This window comes from Anolis carolinensis, chromosome 2 (assembly GCF_035594765.1).
Source record: "Anolis carolinensis isolate JA03-04 chromosome 2, rAnoCar3.1.pri, whole genome shotgun sequence".
NCBI classification, from domain to species: domain Eukaryota; kingdom Metazoa; phylum Chordata; class Lepidosauria; order Squamata; family Dactyloidae; genus Anolis; species Anolis carolinensis.
The window spans coordinates 285,354,359-285,375,598 of NC_085842.1; the positions used below are offsets into that span (position 1 = coordinate 285,354,359).

A 21,240-nucleotide genomic window follows, 5' to 3' on the forward strand; every position below is an offset into this window, starting at 1 on the left:
TCTAAAAAAGGATACCTATCTGCCAGCAGCTCTATAACTTCTTCAGTTTTACTTTATCTGGACATAAAGGCTGATGAAAGCATTAGTAGGAACTTTTTCTGTGAAATATTAATTTCAGTTACTTGATACTTGATTTGAATCAAGATTTAAATTTTCCCTAATTCAAAGCAAAAACTTTCTAAATTTTCATTTTCTTTATTATTTTATTTATAGTAGGATCGCATCAATCAGTTTTATTATTAATAATTTCACTGAGTCCTTGATAAGGAACAAAATATCACTGGTAATTAAACAAATCTTTAAGCAGTGCATCCAGGATCACTTTCAAAGCTTACTAACTTATTGAGATGTTGTCTCACAAACATATGATTTTTTTTCCAGTTGTTACTAAATCATTAGATTGGTGCTAAAACATTGATTCCTATTTTTCAGTATTCTCCCAGCATGACAATGAGTGTGTGATCCATAACCAAGTCTCTTCATGATGGCTGCACTGAAATGGCCCTCTCCAGAGAGCTACTAAAGAAGAAAAATTACTCATCCCTGTGTACAGTTTAACAGAAAAGATCTCTGCCACACTTGGACCCACCGTGTTTTTTTTCCAACCATCTTTCCAGTTTTGTGAAGAACATGGGTCCTGATTTGATTTCAGCATCCATAATAAGTGGCATATCGGAGCTACCCAAGTCTGAACTGCAAAATTATCTATGTATGTATATGTAGGGTAGGTGTATGTATGTGTGTGTTACAGAGACATAGATATGCGCACATACATACATAGACCTGCAGGACATTGTAAAATATTATCACATGGCATCTTAAGTAGAAATAAGAAATAGGGACTTTTATTCCATCTTTTTCACGTTTACATTTTAACTATTAAAAGAACTGCTTCCCTCTCCCCATCTGAACTGTTTTGTGCTGTGTATATCACTGCTTTGTAAGTTATTTTTTTAAAGAAGATCTCAAATAAGTTCTTTTTGTCATTGTCTGACATCATTGATAGGAATAAAACTGTTTATAAGAGGGCTCTCATAAAGTTGTGTTTGATACCAATAACCATGTGAATTGAAAAATCCACTGTCTCAAAAAAAAAAACTGAAGACATGCAAGTGAAATTTGTCCTTTTCCATTCTAAAAAGTGAGAGACAAGAACTTATAGGGCTTCTTGATCCCTGATTCTTCATAGATGCCTAATAGTACAATCCTGAACAAACTTGCATGGTGGTAAGTTCCAGTGATATAATTCAGATTTACTTCCATGTAAATCTGTGTCGAGGATCGGAGTGCAAATCCTTCAATATTTGTTTTCAAGGGAAGTATGAGTTAATCTCAGCTTCTTCATCTATGCAGAGAAATGCAACATTACTGTGTTGGGCTCTGGTCAATTGCTGTAGCATCCAGCAATAAAAGTGGCAGATTTTGTCTTTCTGCCCTTGGAAAAAAATAAAAAGTTATTTAGTATGATCTTCCATAAATGTAGTCATTAATAAAAGCTATAGATTCTGTTGCTGAGGCATGCCTTTTCTAGCAATCCACTACTGTCTCCCAGGGCTAGTAACACTATAACCTCCAATTATCTGTAAGAACTTAAAAACTTTTCCAGCTGTGCCATTTCTTCCCCAAATACACTGGTCCTCACTGGTTCTCTTAACCTATCACTTTCCTTCATCACCCAAATATTTGTAATTTCATGTTATTTGTAATTCTGCAAAGACCTCTTGATGTTTCTCAGGCCATACAAATAGGTTTATTTAATTTAAGTCACCAATTCCTATAGCATCATAAAGACCAGCACATTTTACTGGACAGAAAGTTTTTGTGAACTAAAGAAAACATATGCCATAATAATGTGTTAGTCTTTAAGGTATTACAGGACTTTTAGTTTTCTGCAGAAAAACAGCAAACATGGCTACCCTTCTGGAAATTCATTTAAAGTATGTAGACCAAGTAAAATTTCTTCCAGAATTTCATCTCTTTTGGTGTAAAATGACCGTGGAGTTTAAAGGCACTGCTCATGGAGAAAGAGTGAGGCAGCAAGCCCCTTTTATTCAAATGTACTGATGCATGAAGAGAAGCATAATTTCCAGTTTTGTAATATCATCTTAAAGTAAATTCTTGTTTTTAGGATGTTTTCTAAAGATTACCCTCCCATTATCTGCACATCTCTTAATCAATTTCTTCCAGCGAATGTGTGAGTTGAAGTGTTGCCTTAGAGGATTGATCTGTGTTTACTTGAAGTCATTGGGGAATTTAGTTACAGGAGAGTCTACCCAGTGCACCTCTCACTGAAATGACAGTGGAAGTATTCATTTTAAATGAGAAGCTGTGTATGATGATTTTCACCCCTTTGTCACTGACTTTAAAAGACAAAGGAAGGGTTTTTTTTAAAAAAAAATGTGTCAGTTTTATAGAAACTGTTTAAAAGACTACTTGTTTTAGTCTTGTGAAACGAGTAAACAAGTAGGAATGGGCAACATCATGCTTACATTTCCTCCCTCCATCCCCCCAAATCATATCCTGGTGCGAAATGTGTAATTTAATTTCTCTTCTTTTCATTGTGTGCATAAAGCACAAGAAGTAATAATGGCTTATATCCAATATTGTTCCTTCATTAACAGAAGGCTCTTTGACTCAGTGGAAGCTTCTATAAATGGCTGGGAGATCGTAATTCCTCCTGATTCCTCTTTACAGCCTCCTACACCCTCTCTTCCCAAATCTCTTCTAGACTGCTCAGCACTTTCTGAAACAGTGTCAATGGCTGAAGAATTTTATATTTGCAAACATTACCTTTTCCCATTTTTTATTTATAGAGGCCTCCTCTGGCTCAAACTGCTCTATAAAGAGATATGACTGCTTAATCCCAAATCCTTTTGTCCCATCAGTCCTTTTATGCATGTGAAACAGTTGTCTCTGTGCCTAAGTTTTTACTTGTAACATTAAGTATATACTTTGCCAGGTAGCCACGTAAACTAATAGAATATTATACACACAACACCTAAAGACACTGCTAAGTAAATGCTATTTTGTGTATGTGACATTTTGTACTTTCTAATGAGCTGCTTATAGAGATGAGCAAAATAGAGGTCAAAATCAAAGGAGGAGATTGACTGCCATGAATTGATTTCTTTCTAGCATGATGAAACATCCATGCATGTCTTTATAAGTTTATACAAGCCTTAATACCAAGTTCCCTGGAGAAAGAAGTGTGTGCATGTTTGTTTACGCCGTGTGTGTGTGTGTGTGTGTGTGTGTGTGTGTGTGTGTGCACGCGCACAGTAGGCACAATTGAGATGGATCTTCTTGTTCTCTGGATTTGTTGATGAAATTATTCCAGCAGAGGCAAGTATGTGGAAACTGTTCACATAATAACTCATCACTCTGGATTAATTTAAAGGATAACTTGTGGGTAGAAGAACATCTTCCTTTCTAGTCCTGCTCATAAATTCTTGGTATTATGTCTGTGCTTCTATAGGAATCTTACAAAAACATCTTTAAAGATTTACTGACAATTTAGATGAAATATGATCTGGCTTTTAAAGACAGTAACAGACATTTACAGTAGAACTAATTTTCTAATCTGAAGCATGATTTATATGCAGACTTTTTAAATGCCTAGTATAGGTTTGGGGTATTGTGTATTGGAGGCAGAGTAGAAGAAGGGCGCTGTAGAGACTGGTGAAAAGGAGTTCAAAATGTTTACTTTGTAAGTGGAATTTTAGCTCTCCTTTATTATTGAATTTTTGTGTGTTCCCCAAAGATAGTAGGAACTTTATTTCAGTCAGCACTTGCTTCAGGCATACTCTAAAGAAAGAGATGCATAAGAGCAAACATTAAGCATGGTTCCTTCACACATTTGCTTCTCGGTGTTGCAGCTGCCAAATTTGTATTTGGAACCCTGTTGAGTTGTGCGTCATTCATTCTAGTTGATCAGCTAAAGTTTTAGTTGCCACTGCCCTGGTCTCATTTGGTGCATGTTTCAAATCCCTTCACCCCTTTTTACCAGTCTTACTGGAAAGAGAGAAGCTGGAAGAACTGATATCCAAGAGGCAGCCTCTTTAGTTCCCTTGAATATTGTTAATGAATACAATGTAAGCATTCATTATACTTTTCCTAAGTGAGCTTTTTGTTAAAATCACATTTATTTAATGCTAATTTAAGTATATTCATTTTCATTACCTATGTATGTATAGGCACATTAAAGACTCACATGTATCATCAAATCATGGTTTGACACTATAGAATCAAGAATTTGCTCACAAATTCTCTAATCTTAATTTTTTTGTATAATCCTGATTTGTAGGGCAAGTGCAAACCTTGTCTACTAGTTTGAAGGTAATAGCCAATTATTAGTTTTTTTTGCAAAAAAAATTATTTATGCAGAACATGCAAGGCGGTAGGAGGGAAAGGAAGCATAAGCACATAAGCATAGAGATTGATCATATAGCATTAAACTGCAACGAAAGCAATAGGTCCTAATTTCAGATGGCTAAAAACTATTAGATCAAACATGTTTTGTTTCATTCATAGACATCAACTTAAAAATCTTTGTGTCAAAAAGATCACATGACTTAAAATCATTGATATATGTGAAACCACTGTGCTTATTACATCAATATCTCAGATGCAATGAAGTTATAGAATTAGATGATGAAATCCTAGAGAGAGATTAATCAGTGTGTTCTACTTTTTCCCTTTTGCCTTGGTATCAGAAATTATAGCCAATAAATATTGCAGTGACTATTCCAGGTTCCTTTAGATCTCATGTATTGTTCCCTGATTATTATTTTAAAGAGATGCATAAACATTGTCAATAGGAGTTTGCACAAAACACTTAAGCATTAAGAATGCAATCATTACTGTCAATGTTTCCAAAAGATTACCAAAATAAAGTAATTTTTTATTTGATTAAGTGGAGGTCATTTTATGACTAACCTGATTGGAATTTTAAGAATGATTTTGGTAGGCTCTTTAAGTTGTATGTTTAATTCTATGGTAGGATCTCTTTTAAAACAAGTTTGAGATAAAAGCAAGCTGATCCAAATTTTAAAATATTGAAAAAAAAACTAGGGTTCTGACCATATATAATTTTCAGTTTCCAGTTTGCAATACTAATAATTTTATAGTTTGTTCAGTGGCACAAGCCTCACTTAAGTGTTCTAAAAGCACATAGAGAAATGTGCAAAAGGAAACTATTCCATTCATTACTAGAATATCTTTCATATAGTTGCACATGGAACACTTTAAATCTTTTTGGAAAAATTGGCCTGGGATAATTACAATTTTATTTTGAAAATGTGTTCAAGTTTTGGGATGCACTTGCACATGAGCTCTGCTGATACAAAGTGGAGAATCAGGCAGCAATGAAGGTGCACAAGTGCTTGCAACATTGGCATTTTTATTTATTTGCCCAGATCTATGCTGTCCTTGCTTTTTTTGTAAGGGAAAAAACACAAAACAGAAATTGATATATGCCTATATATAACTAATTTCTGGGAGTGAAAGTTTATCTTCTTTTCTTACTTCATTTGATCAATTCTAGAACATATCAACACAGTGTAATTATAGCAGTTTCATACCACTTTAACTGCCATGGCTCTGTCCCATAGAATCCTGTGATTTGTAGTTTAATGAGGTACTTAGAATTCTCTGGTACAGTCCCCTGATCTACAGCACTAGAAGTCCAGCCAAATGATTCTAAATTTATCACCAAACTACAAATCCTAGGATTTCCTAGGGTAGAACTACAGCAGTTAAAGTGGCATCAAAGCACTGTAATTGCATGCTATGGATAACTCCCATTCAGCTTATTGGCTTTCCCTATGGTTGTTGTGTGTATTCATGTTTTAACACCAAAATATGTACAGTAGAGTCTCACTTATCCAACAAAAACGGGCCGGCAGAACGTTGGATAAGCAAATATGTTGGATAATATGGAGGGATTAAGGAAAAGCCTATTAAACATCAAATTTTACAAATTAAGCACAAAAACATCATGTTTAACAACAAATTTGACAGAAAAAGTAGTTCAATACGCAGTAATGCTATGGAGTAATTAATGTATTTACGAATTTAGCACCAAAATATCACGATGTATTGAAAACATTGACTACAAAAATGCGTTGGATAATCCAGAACATTCAATAAGTGAGTGCTGGATAAGTGAGACTCTACTGTATTAGCGTAGCAATGTCTATCTACATGTTTTGTTATTTACATACAAGATATGCAAGGAAGCTTCTCATGTGATGAGAGAATTTGCCATAGATATGTGTAAAGATGTTTGTCCATTTTGATATATGTATGTGTCTGCCAAAGTGCAAGTTCTATTTATAAGTTGACATCATTTCATGGCCACATTTCTGAATTTTCATTTTTATAGAAAAAATATTTAGACCATAAATGACTTCATCATTATAAGATTGTAGAAAACATGTTCATATCCTGTTAATTCAAAAATTATGACTTTCAAATCAAATATATAAGTTGGTATTTGCAAACACTGAAGTTAAGTTTTGCAAGGGTTACCTATATGTGTGTGTCTCAGCTGGGATCTAATGGGTGACCCACCATTGTTGGGCATACATACCATTCATCTCAAAATCAGATCATCAAGGATCTCAAGAGCTTCTGAAATGGTGCATGACCAGAAAGGCACTAGAAAATAGACATCTGGAGAAAAAATGGGAAAGCATTGGTCTCCTAATCACTCATACCTCTTTTACACATCCATTTCTGCCTAGGCCAGGAGCGAGCTATCTCTAGCCTTCTAGGTCAGAGCTTTCCAAATGTTACCTATCGGTGACGTACTTTTGATGACATGCATCATTACGTGAAACAGTAATTCAGTTTTACTAGCAAACCAAGAGTTCAAACAACTCTTTATAAGAGATACAGGCACATACATAAGCTGTAATAATGAAATGTATGGGAACACAACGTGTCTCATGAAAACTGTTCAATTACATATTTTAAAATATATGATTATTGCTTATTTCACATAGACTCATAGGTTTCTCCTTACGTTCACACGACACACCTACGCACTGAAAATGACACAGTAACATGTTGACTCATAGTTTGGAAAGCTCTGCTCTAGATGTTATTGGTCTTCAGCTCAAAACATCTTCACCATTGGCCATGAGGGCTAGTCCTCAAAGTATATATACAACATTTTCATTTGTAACATTCTCAGTATTATCAACATAAGAGTCAGAGCAAGGAGTCACCCAGTCCAGTCTTACCTTCCCAATAGTGGACCCTTAGTGCTTCCAGAAAGTTCACGACCATGAAGGCAACACATTACCCCCTCTCATGTACTCAAGTCTCTGGTCTGCTGTCTCTGAATACTAATGTTTCATTTATCAACCATTACTGATAACTAGATAAAGACACCTAAGTTAGTGACCACCACCTCATGCGGTGAAAGTGCTACCACATCAGACATTGTCTGTGCTGCAGTTCTCACAGTAAAATAGTTTTTTTCTAACATTTTCTTTTTTCAGCCTCCTTCACTGTCATCTCACAGCTGCCTTACCTTTCATGCACATCAGCCATTCTTGCCCATCCTCATTCCCTCCTTGACCACTTCTATAGCCCTATCTTCTTGCATCTTTGTCAGGTTCTTGCAACCTTTCACACTACTACCTCCCACTTTAACTGCATCTTATGGGGGTTGTAGTTTGGTGAAACACTCCCTGGCTGAAAAATTCTAAATACATCTTAAACTACACATTCCAGGGAATCATTTTGCTATAACTGTGTAGTATGAAAGGGACCCTTGTATTCATATCTGTACTCTTCAGTCCCACACTTTGATTCTTTTCTCTTTCACTAGTTTTATCACAAATGAATTGTAACTACCACTTTCTATTTGGTGGTGGTGGGTGTTTTTTTCTTCCAACATTTTCAATTTTATGTTGAGAGTAGAAAGAAGATTGGCAAATCTAATATCCTTGCAACAAATGGTCATTATTATTATTGTCAATGAAAATATATTTACTCTTTGGCAAAAGTGAAAATAGAGGGTAGGGATTGTTGATTGTACAAGAATGTCACATTTTTTGAATGCTGAAGCAAGTTTGGCAAACATGTTTGCTGCAGATACACTGCCGTTTTGTGATGTAACAAGTAGCTAGAGTGTGAATTTAAAGGATTTATATTCATATGAAGCTCCCTTAGTGTACATAATGAAATGCAAATGCTAAGTTTTGGTACTTTTGTACATATTTGGCTAAATCAATTTTAGTCCCAAGTAAACTGAAATGAATGAGTTCATCCATATCCCATTGATTTTAATGAGTTTATTGTCGTAGGGAATAAAATTGGGTTTAGTTCTTTACATATTATTTCTAGCTATATAGCAGTCCCAGTTAAACCAATGAGATTTACCTTAGTGAGAGCAAATGCCTTTCTGTCACAGTGATGTGTTTGCCTTGTAAAATAATATATAACATTGAACTGCAGGCAGTTTTTATAAAATCAGTTTAAAGGTATTGTTTCCACTTATTAATACAATATTAACAGCTGTTACGAATTTGCAATATTGTTTGGGTTTGAGCTCATATAGTCTAAAGTTGGGATAACAACACTCTGTGCTAAACAACATTCTTTTCAAGCAGATGGCAGCCTGAAAGTGACTGCTTGGCACAACAAAGAGCAAAAGAAATAAATAGCGGATATTCTGGTGTTAAAATGCCCATAGTAATTGCACAGAAAGTCAATATTGTTGATAGGAAATTTGCCTCCCACTGAAAGAAGTACTAATAATCTAAATGATGCCATTGGCTTAAAAGCTCAGTGACAACCATGTTATGTACGAGGAGAACATCATTTAAACTAGGGATGGACAACTTGTGACTTTCCAGATATTGCTTGGCTGCTATTACCACCTACTGCTCTGTCCAGGATAGATGGACTTGCCTTCCATTGGTCTTGAATTGCCACAAATTGTCTATCTCTGCTTTACAGAAATCGTCGAATGTTCTCAGGTGATTTGCATACAGAAATGAATTTCCATGTATGAATTGCCAGCCCCAGTAACAACAAGCTGCTGCAAAAACAGAGTTCCTGTATTAAGATATGCAACAAGAGCCCTGCACAGGATTTGCTGTGTACTTGTGGAAGTTTCCCATCTCCTAGCTCTGCAGGTCTATTAGCCTGGGAAAAGTGGGTCTACAGATTGAGGAGCATGCATAGACAGAAAAAATGCAAAACATTTAAAATGTTTGCAGAACTCCAAGGTTTGTTATAACTATCGTTGTATTTTAAACATTTAAGAGATAGTAATTTTGTCCCAAAAGCTATTCATAAAAAATATCTTCCAATATTATTGTGTGTTAATATATAGGGAATGAAAACTAGAGTATAGCTTTAAATAATGGTGTATACATCACAAGGCGTGAAGTTTTGTTCCCTTCAGCATATTTATTTCGGAAAACGAGATCTTTACCAAAACTATTTTTAAAGAGATAATTAGGTAAATTTTCATTACATCATTTACTTTTTTTTTAGTTCAAGTGTTCCCTTGAAAATCATTTAATATGGCATCTTTTTCATAGTGCCTAATGTTAAGAAAAAAGCTTTCGTTACACTTATTTTTCCCTCCTGCTTTGAAAGTGTTTCAAGGGAAAGGGAGAGTGACATCTGATGAGGTTATCTCTGTTTCCATTGTCTAGTCAGGCATCAGTAAACTATTTTCAATCTAACATTTGCACAAGGTATTCCATCTAGAAAATGTATTTTCCTTTTTAACTGGCATTATAAAACATCCATAACTATGGATATGCTGTAAAATTATGGTAGGTTTTGCTGCATATTACTACTGTAAATTCTTGTTTCAAAACAATAATGGTTTTGATTGTATAGCCATATGTTTTATATACTGAATACTGTTCTGTCATCAAAATGTACTGATACTATATGGTTAAAGCATATGTAGTGGTTTCAGATTTTATTCTTTACAACCCATTGTAAAGAATAAAATCTGATACTGATGTAATATAATATATACCAGTCTCATCCATGTGATTTATTGGCATTTGCAGATTTTTTTTTTAAAAAAAAAACATAGTTCAGACACATTGTAACTTATAACAATGCAATCCTGTACCTGTTTATTCAGATGTAAATCCATTGAGTTCAGTGAGATTTACTCCTATGTAAATGTGCATGGGATTGCAGCCTACAAAAGCTTTATTTTGGTATGTATGGATCTAGTGAAAAGTTAACTGTTTAAATTTAATAAAAAGAAGACCAGCACGCCCAGACTTAGATAAATGGTCATGTAAGATCTGCACATCATTTTGAAAAAAATACCCAATCCTTTTATATTTCCACTTCAATGCCAAATGAACCAAATGTTATATTGTTGATTTAAAAAATAACTAGCCATTTTCTCCTTGGCGCTTATGTGCAATCCCATATGCAAGTTCCAAATATTATAACATACAAAATTATACAACTTTATAAATCAGTGTGATGATCATGTAGCCTTCCAGAAATCCCAGCAGATCTATTTAGCATAGCTAATACTGAGGAATATTCCATATTTGGAGAATGACATCATTGACACCACTGGGCTACTACCTACACTTACCTAGAACGCAGTCACATAGAATAGAATGAGATGTACTTTTGTGTAGTTGCCTCCAGGTGAGAATACTGTTATGTATCAAGGAGCAACACTGAAATAGAAAATTGTAAAGCAAGTTTTAACCATCTACTGTAAAATATGGTTGCGGAAAAAGTAAAAAATTACATGCCTTGTTCAAAACTAGCTCTAGAGCAAACATGGGCAAACTTGGGCCCTCCAGGTGTTTTGGACTTCAACTCCCACAATTCCTATCAGCCTCAAGCCCTTTCATTTTCCTCCAGGTGTTTTGGACTTCAACTCCCACTATTCCTAATAGCCTCGGGCCCCTTTTTTTATCCCCTCAGCCGTTTAAGCAGCTGAGGGGGGAAAGGTTGAGGCTGTTACGGATTGTGGGAGTTGAAGTCCATAGCCCCTGGAGGGCCCAAGTATGCCCATGCCTGCTCTAGACCCAGAGAACTTGTTCCCAAATCGTTGTGCTGGAAAATAATGTTTTGTTTTACCTTTAACCTGCTCAAAATACCAAACTTCCCAAAATTAGAATCTCGAATATCTTCTATATTTAGAAATACTAATCTGAAACATAGGTTCAATATCAACATCCTCATGATGGGTTTCATAATGAGAATTTCTAAAAGGAACCTCTTGAGTAATTTCAGGAGTAAGGCAATCTGCTGCGATCAGAAATCCAGGAGCTGTGTGTCTGCTTATCAAGATGCTGTTCCACACTTGCAGTGGGAATCAGTTTTTAATTACAAAGTCAAATTTTAATGACTTATACAAGATATATAGTTCTCAGGCCCATGAACAGTAGGATGTTTGGTCTAACAAACTTGGAATCCAGTTTGACATATTTGAGGAATGAATGAAGTCACAATGCTCCCCTGGTGCGTCTGATAGCTCTGGTAAATTGACATACAATTAGTCAAGCAGAGGCCCTTCAACGCAGAGTAACTGTTGTGTTTTCAATATTATATTAACAAAATGGCTTAATATACTGAAAATATTATTCTTAAAGCATTAGTCTGTCTTTCAGCAGAATTCTATAAATCATTGTATTCCCCTTAAAGTACAATACTGTGAAATACTATCATTTATTAGCTTCTGATGTTTGGTAAATCTGAAATTGCTGCGGGTGTTGGAACAGAGTTGCACTTACAATTTAGTCACATTCATTGTAATTGTACCACAAGGATTATACAATTATCTCCTCCAGTTCCTGATTATAACCTTTGCAAATAGTTGACATTAATCCAGCCGTTGTTTTCAGATTCTTCAAGGGAGACATAGTTTTTAGGCAGCAGTGGTTGACCTTCCTACTCTCCAAAATTAAAGTGAGGAGACCCAGGCCATGCAGATAAAATTTCATATTGTGCAGGAATTTTTGGGTGCACCAAGAGTATGGAAATGAGTACTGTACTGTATTTCTATTACAGTTCTAACTCTAATATAGCAATGTGAGCACTGAGCCCAAGAAACAGCAGATGTAGTGAAATGATTATGCCTGCCTCTAAGCAACAATTCACAATTTTCATTTATCTTTTGCTATATAAATGTATAGAACATTCTTTTATTTCTTTGATACTTATAGATAAGAGCTTATTTTAGGAAAGGGACTACTTCATAAAATTTGACTTACAAATAGCGGAATTCTCTTTAGAAACATCCCTGCCATGATTTTTTGTGTATGAACTCCAGACAAAGGTACTAGAAATGCATGTAAAGTTTTAGTATTTTACTATCTAGCAGTCCAGACATATACATGCACACACACTCACAGGGGGTGGTAGTTTGCTAAATGGTAGTGAAGTATGTGAATAAGTTATTTAACACACATTGTTTTATTATTCGTTTTCTGGCCACCCACACATCCTGTATGGCTTGTTTAAGGAAATGTGGAACAAATAGTAGTATAAATGTAGTCAATATTATTTACAATTTAGACTGTGTTGATCTCATTATTTTCCTGTGCCTCTTAATGTATGTTTAGTCGCCAAAAATTCCATCCCACCGTTTACTTTCTTCTATTGTTCAAAAATGCTTCCTTGAATATGGGGACAGTTGGAATCCTATTCTGCAGCCCATCATGGATATCAGTTCCCTCTTAGAAGTGCCATAAGATTATGAAGTGCATACAGAAATTGGCCTGTTTTGTTCCAGTAATCTTTGTCCAAGTGACCTCATGTACAGAACAATAAGAAACGTTTTCCAGAATGCAAATATTTCATTATGTATAATATATATACATACTCTCACCTTTCTTTTTCCCTTGTTCCTCCATTAATATCCACCGTTAAAAGGCTTTCTTCTTTACCACACTTTATTAATACATCCTATTCCTGTATGTATGTAGTGCTTGACTGTCAGAAACATTGAGGCTCCAATCCTGTACACATTTACCTGGGAGTAAGTCTTAGTATACTAAATAGGACTTTATTGTGAGTAGACCTATTTTGGATTGCACTGAGAGTATGCTTGGCATTAAACAGACTTGAGAGAGAAATCTCATACTATGTAGATGACTCTTATCAAAGTCTCATCTACTTACTACCTGGTGAATATATAAATCCTAGTGGAACCTACACACTTGGATTGTTGCATACCAAACAGCAGTTGGCGTGAAAGATTAAATGTTGGTGGCAAAAACAATACTACAATACTACTTGCTTAATGAGAGATTATTAGGCTGTTTCACCACTTTAGAGCATATTAAATATTTTACTGCACAGTTCTTTGAACATTAACTTCCTATAACATGACCTGCACTTTGTGCAAAACCACCAAACAGGCAAATAGCCTACTTTGCACCTGGCCACCTAATTGTCTGAAATGTCATTCAAGCCATAAATTCCTTTGAGATAATTGTTTGTGCAATCAAGGCAATTGGGTTCGAGGCCTTAGGTGTAAAGATGGTTCTTCATATATAGTTTGTGTGGATGGGTGCTTGGGTGCACACATGCACATAACCATATGTCTGGTGTCTTTTTTTGAAGCGAGGTATCTTTGGATTCCACCTACTGTACTCTAGAACTCTTTTTTTATCAAATATAGCATACGCATTTTCTTTGAAAACAAGTGATACAAATAACCTGGCTAGTAGAAATGATCAGGCAGAATTGTTTTGGCATCAAATCTTTTTCAACTGTTCTAAATTTTTATTTAGTGAAAGTGTAATTTAAAATTAAATGGAATGTCTGAACAAACTGGGGAATTTTAGAAATAAATCACTCAGCAATCATTTTATAAAGTTTAACTTCTAAATGCACTATGATTTATTACAAAAATATATTTTCTTCTGCTTGCAGAGATGGTTGTTCCATTTTGTGATAGGTTTAAACTAAAGCAGTTAATTTTGTTGCACTGTGTAACTGCATGAATTCATCAAGTGTACATATGTACCCGTGCAACATTATTTGGGGTTTTGTATTTGAATTTCAGTATTGGTTATTTTTGTATTTTACTTTACCTGTATTGGAGTTGTAGTAGACATAATTTATACATATGATTTTAAAACTGTTTTGCAACTGAAAAGTCTTCTTTAAATTGTAAAATTTTGTTGATGGAAACTCATTAAAATGGTATAAAATTATATTAACAATTGTTTTGTGTTTTAATGCTCTCTGTACATAAATATGTATTTATCTGTTTTAATGGTGTTGTGTCTTGCAATTTTGGATACATTTTAGAATAAAGTTTCATTTTACAAAAACTTCACAGTTCTTTGAACATTAACTTTCTATAATGTAACCTGCACTTTGTGCAAAGCCACCAAACAGGTATTTTCAACAACACGTTGTACTTTAAAAGCTATGTTCTTATCATGATACAGAAGCTTCCCTAAGAGTAACAAATGATCCAGAACTATATGGATAAGTAGTTTTAGTGTTCTAGCCTGAACCCAAGAGCTACTCAAAGTGCACAAAAATGCTCATAGAGCCTTTTCTTTTTTTCCCCCTTCTTTGGTCAGTAGATCTTATCTTATACTGTTCCAGAAACTGGTTTGGATACTCTTCAACTTCAAAAGCATTTCAGCCAAGGCTTTTTTGAGGAACAAAACTGTGTTTATGTACTGTGTTATGTACATACACAAATTTGTGTATGTACAAATACTGAGCATCTGGTTGCCTCTGACTGTCAAAGGAGATTCATAACAAAGAAAAAAAAACATTTTTTCAAGAAAAGCAAAAGGAAAGTTTGTAACAGCAAAGAGCCATATTAATCCAGAACCATATTAGTCTAAAACATCATTGAGTAGTACATGGGTATATAAAATCACTTGCATCACCAGTTTGGTATTTCTGTTTGAGATTTTCTTAATTTACAATTCCTTATTATATGTTTAATACATATTTGTATCTATTTCAAATACCACCTAATCTATTAACTGGAAATGGAGCCCCCTGTGGCGCAGTGTGTTATACCCTTGTGCCAGCAGGACTGATGACTTGAAGGTTGGGTTGCTGACCTGAAGGTTGCCAGTCCGAATCCAAACCCGGGAAGAGTGCGGATGAGCTCCTTCTTATCAGCTCCAGCTCCATATGGGGACATTAGAGAAGCCTCCCAAGGATGGTAAAAACATCAAAAACATCCGGGCGTCCCCTGGGCAACGTCCTTGCAGACAGCCAATTCTCTCACACCAGAAGCGACTTGCAATTCCTGAAGTTGCTCCTGACAAGAGGGGGGAAAAGTTAACTGGAAATGTCCTAAAGTCACCAAGTGGTCATATCCCACTTTCTTCTTTTCATGACACCCTGCGTGCTAATGTGAGAGCATGTATAGGAAAACATTAATCATCAGGGAATTTGCTATCTAAAAAGCATAAACAAATTTGTTGTTGAAGGTTTTCATGACCAGAATCACTGGGTTGCTCTGAGTTTTCTAGACCATACAGCCTGGAAAACATGACCATACAGCCTGGAAAACTCAGCAACCAATAAACAAATTTGATGGTGAGGAGTCTATGCTAATCTTAAAGGCCAGAGATATGTGCTATAGAGGTGGGCAAGTAGGGAGTTACTACTACAGATATGTTGAAGGTGGGGGAGTAGAGTTGCTGTTTGTGGTGGAAAAGAAAGCACAGACATCCAAAAATGCAGTACAAATCTTGCAGAAAGAGGTAGGGTTAAGAGCTTGATTTCTGGTGAGCAATAAGCTGCACTTCATTTTCTGTAGCACCGTCTCAGTCCAGAAGGAGGTAACAGGAGACTGGCCATTTGAAAACGATTTCCATGGCTTTGGTGAGATTCCACTCTATTCAGTTAGGCTTGCCTAAGGAAGCATGCATAGGTTGAGCTACAAACCTCAATGCCCTACAGTTACCAAACCATAGGTTTGGGAAAAATAGTTTAATATCCTACCAGTACTAAAGAATCCTTGAGTAATCCATCAACCTCTGTTTAAAACCTCAAACAATGGGAAAATCCACTTCCCACAATAATCTATTTCCCTGTGAATTAGTCCTTACCATTGGAGCATTTATCCTAATATTTAGTTGGAATCCTCCTTCTTATAACTAGAATCCATTATTTGAGTCCTTGCCTATGAAACAGCAGAAAACACAGTTACTCTATTTCTTCATGACAGGTATATTCTTCAGATATTTAAAGATTGCTATCATATTACCCCTTTATCTTTTATTTTTTAGGCTAAACATATACAGCTGATCCTCAGAGGACCTGTTTTTCAGACCTTTTGGCCTCTTGTTCGCCCTGTTCTGGACTCATTTCAGCTTATCAATATCCTTATTAAACTGTAGGTGAAGTTTGTCCAAAAACAAAATAGAGGGTGTTATGACTCTCCTTCCTTTGACTTTATAGTTCTGTTGATACAGACTAGAACTGCATATGCATTTTTTGCTACCATATATTATGCTACATATAGTGAGTCAATATAAGTGTTTATATTTTCCTATAAAGCAATCACTCCAATAAATTATTTTTGTTTTTGTTTACCTTTGAAATTTGTACTGCATTGATATGGGGGAAAAAACCCAAAACGTTTCCTTCAGAATCGTGTGCACTATAATTTCACATCCAGAAGCCTTTAAAGCAGAGGGTGGAACCCCACTTATACGTTTCCTCAGTCTCAGTCATTATAGTCAAAGATAAGGCATCATAAGTGTGCAGACCAAAATCTCTGGAGAAGCAAAAGTTCTCCAACCCTATTCTGGAATACAATTTGCAAATACCAAACTTTTGAGTTTCTGAATGTAGAATGGTCCTTATAACAACAATACTTCAATAGTTCATGAAGACCTCGATTTTACTTTTTTGGAAGTACATTGATTCTAAAACGTTTCTTTCCTACTACTACAACTACTACTACTACTAATAATAATAAAGGCCACCCTACTGGGATCTGCGCGCATCATCTGAAAATACATCACACAATCCTAGACACTTGGGAAGTTTGACTTGTGATTTTGTCATACGATTAATAATAATAAAAATCATCATCATCATCATCATCTTTACTTATACCCCACCCCATCTCCCCAGAGGGACTGTTCTTTGCAGTACAGTATTAGCTATCAAGTACATGTGTAGCACAGCTCTCAAAGCTTATGCCCATCATCTTGAAAGAGACCCTAAATTTTCTTGCTCCGTGTCCTCCCTAAAAACTAGTTATTGCAGAAGATTTTAAAATAGCAGTCTTCCCTTTCTGCTGCAGAAGAGCTATGTGGTCCTCCCCCACTTCATGGCCCTCTTGCTCTCTTTAATTCCAGAATCCCTCTCTGCTGCCTTAAAGAGATCTCATTATCCAGGCTGAGCACATTCTGCTCCGGGGAATTCAAGAAGGCTTATACGTGAGCAGATTTAGACTTTGCGTTGTTCTGAGATGCCAACAGCTTTCCAGTTCCTAATCTTATAGAAAACAACAGATACACTATGGACGGAAGCTCTGGTCAGCTGGGTCAAACTTAGTTTAGATGAACCTTCACCATAATAATAAGAACAGGAGAATAATTTATATTACGGAAGACTAAGCAATTCTGCCTTTTGGATGCTCACGTCAGTGGTTGAGGCTGTTTACCCTCTAAAAGATCACATATGTTCTTTAGTTTGGAATTTGCTTTTTCAATTATTAAGATTCTCAGGAATAAAATTTAAAAGTTTGCAGGGAGAATAGGAAAAAGAATGGCCACTAGACAGCAATTGTTTAAATCTGTTCCAGCCAGCATTTCTGAGCATCAATTTGCAAAAGCTGTCTCAAATCCTGTATAAAGGAGAATGGTGGGATATAAATAAAATAAATAGACAAAAAATACTCAGCAAAGAGCCAACTGAAAATGACAATTCAGAATCAGTATAACTATTAAAGCAGCAGGCAATAGAGAATTAGCTATTGAGTGCAGGCTAATAACTGCTAATATGCACTTATTCATAACATACACACAATGCTGGATTAGCTGGCAAGTGACACTTCATACTTCAAGGAAAAAATAGTCTGACAAACTGCCATAACAATGATAATGAATTCAATCAAGTAGAAGAATTAGAATGGGCTAATTAGAGGAATAAAATCATCTTTGTCAGCATCCAGTTGGAAATCCAACCTGGAATTAAGATAGCATCCTGTTCTGGATGGGGTTGCTGTCCCCCTGAAAGATTGGGATTATAGCCTAGAGGTTTCCTTGGATCCAATGCTGATCCTGAAACCAGGTTACTGCAATGACAAGGAGAACCTCTGTCCAGTTGCAGATGGAGCACCAGCTGTGTCATCTCTTGGAGAAGACAGTTCTGGCGACAGTGGTTCATGCCATAGTTGCTTCATGATTAGACCGTTGGAATGCACTCTATGACAGCTGCCCTTGAAAAGTATTCAAAAGCTACAGCTAAATGCAGAAGCCAGACTGGTGTCAGGTATGCATTTTAGAGACCGTGTAACATCTAATTTGCTTTCAAGCTCAGTTCAAGGTAATAGCGTTGACAAAGCCTGGGCGCTGTAGTTTGGTGAGGCCCCGGCACACTTGGACCAAGAAAGACTTTCTAAAACTACAAGTCCCATTTTCCCTAGCACTAAACATGACAGTTAAAGTGGAATAAGGTAAGTAAGTAAACTTTTATTACGGTCAATGACCAGCTCGTAACAGGGGTACTGTCAAGACCCAGGCTACAGAACACCAATAACCATGCGCAGAGGCCGGATTCTATCTAATATCTTTATTAAAGGAATATATAAAGTCAATAAAAACAAGTGAAGAATATAGTTCAGAAGTAGACCTTTCAGGAAAGGTCAAATATAGTCCAGGAAAATAATGTCCAATATGTGATATTAGAGTCCAAAGTTATAATCCATTAACCGAAACACACACTTTGCCAAGCAATAGTGTGGGGAGATGACAAGGTCTTTTAGTCCATTGAAGCTTGACAACAAGGCTGGAAAACAAACTAGATTCTTGGCTAGACAAGACTTGATACGAGGCAAACAAGAAACAAGAACAAGGTCCGTGGCGAGGTCCACGGGCAAACGTGAAACAAGGCAGGCTTGGAACTTGGTCCGAGAACAAGGAGCTGGGGTTACAAAGTCCACACACGATCTCACTCCTCAAGCTGACGAGTTGACTCCGCAAGGTTTCCTTTGCGGCAAAACACCTAAATAGGGTCTCGTTTCCCGCCAGAAGAACACTTTCCCTGGAGAACGAGAAGTGAAACCCAACTCCATCCAGATGCATGACTCCTTAGAATTTCCCAAGGGAAGCAGACCTAATCAGCTAATTGTTTGGCTGTGATTCTGAGGCTCTGGCGATTCGCCTCCCTAGCTCCTCTATCTCTATTATAATTGTCCTTTCGAGAAAACGGGGGAGAATTCTGCCCAAGGCTTGTTTGGCTGACTTCTTGAGGGCAAACATCCTCCAGGTGCAGGGGCTCCGATTCTGGCTGAACCGGTGGAAATCCCATGTTTTCCTCTTCGTCTGCCACAATAGTACTAGGGACGGGACTACAAGGCCCATGAGACATCACAGGTACCCAGTTCTGTACATCCATGTTAGACTTCATTAATAATAATAAAATTATAATAAAAATTGTTTAAAAAACCATTATAAAATTGAATTATTTACCAATCTAAAATCTAGGCTAAAGACCACATACACTAACTATTGAAGCCCAACTAATCCCATAGGATCCTCTGGGGCAGTCTCAAGGGAGGGAGTGGGGATGACACTGGGGGGAGGGGGAGAGTAACCATAACTGTAAATAACAGTCTAGAACTATAATTATCAGTCTATTTCTGATTCCCCATCTGTGGAATAAGGTAAAGGTTTTCCCTTGACATTAAGTCTAGTTGTGTTGACTCGGGGGGGGGGGGGGCGCTCATCACCCTTTCTAAGCTGAAGAGCTGGTGCTGTCAGTTGATGACTCCAAGGTCATGTGGCCATCATGACTGCAATGGAGCACTCTTACCTTCCTGCCAGAGCAGCACCTATTGAGCTACTCACATCTGCATGTTTTCGAACTGCTAGGTTTGCAGAAGCTGGAGCTAACAGCAGGAGCTCATCCTGCTCCCCGAATTCGAACCGCTGACCTTTTGGTCAGTAAGCTCAGTGGCTTAATCCGCTACGCCACTGGAGGCTCCTTAAAGTGGAATATCAAACTGCATTCATAGAGTGTAGGTACAGCCTACATTATGTAGTCCAGGGATAGGGAACACAATTCTACAGATGCTCTTGAATTTCAGCTGCCACAATTCCTTCACATCAGAAATGCCTGTTAATGGCTCTGAGGAGTTACCCACTCCAATGTATATGATGCTGTAGAAAAAAGCAAACAAACTAGGAGGAAAGTCACAGCAAAAGTGAAAACTGAAGCTGTCAATGAAGAGAATATTCCCTTTTTGCTTGCAGCTGATTAAAATGCTTGTACTTCTAATCTGCCACCACCAGATGTCATGTGGAGAACCGGCTCCCAACAGCCACATCAATTTCCTTTTTAGTTTTAAAGTGCTTCCAACTGGTATATCTTACTGATCACCTTGAGGCTGAGCAGAAATCCCGTGTATCGATGGACTATCAATAAAATGTTCTTTCGGCCTCTTATATGATAATAATGATAAAAACTTTATTTCCTGCCACCATCTCCCTGCAGGGACTCGGGGTGGCTTACATGGGGCAAGGCCCGACAACATAATCAAATAAAATAAACAAAGACATGATCCATAATTCACAATATAAAAAATAAAAGCAATACAGTATAAAACTGGAATATTATCACAATAGTTAGTTCTTTGTGATTACCATGAAACCCAAGCAGGGATGATTCAGAATATTTAACAAAGGAAGAAGTGAAAGGAAGAAAAATTGAAAAATCACAAATTGCAATAAAAAGAAAGAAGACTCACACACATAGAATCTTCTTTCCTGTAGTTTGAGGAACAATGGCTTCAAACTACAGGAAAGGAGATTCCACCTGAACTTTAGGAATAACTTCCTAACTGTAAGAGCTGTTCAGCAGTGGAACTCTCTGCCCCGAAGTATGGTGGAGGCTTCTTCTTTGGAGGCTTTTAAACAGAGACTGGATGGCCATCTGTCGGAGATGCTTTGAATGTGATTTTCCTGCTTCTTGGCAGGGAGTTGGACTAGATGGCCCATAAGGTCTCTTCCAATTCAATGATTCTATGATTCTAGAAGAGACTGTCACTGGACCAAGATC

The 21,240-nt window shown here is 36.6% G+C and overlaps 1 protein-coding gene across 7 annotated transcripts in view; it reads left to right on the forward strand.

Moving 5' to 3' along the window:
* The window catches only part of ssbp2 (single stranded DNA binding protein 2), a 134,286-nt gene extending 120,106 nt beyond the window's left edge, over positions 1-14,180 (forward strand). For all 7 annotated transcript variants that reach the window (XM_062972280.1, XM_062972284.1, XM_062972281.1 and 4 more), the window contains one exon: positions 433-14,180. In XM_062972280.1, the coding sequence (XP_062828350.1) occupies positions 433-462 (30 nt within the window). In that variant the 3' untranslated portion in view covers positions 463-14,180. The remainder of the gene's footprint in view (positions 1-432) is intronic.
* Positions 14,181-21,240: the final 7,060 nt, after the last annotated feature.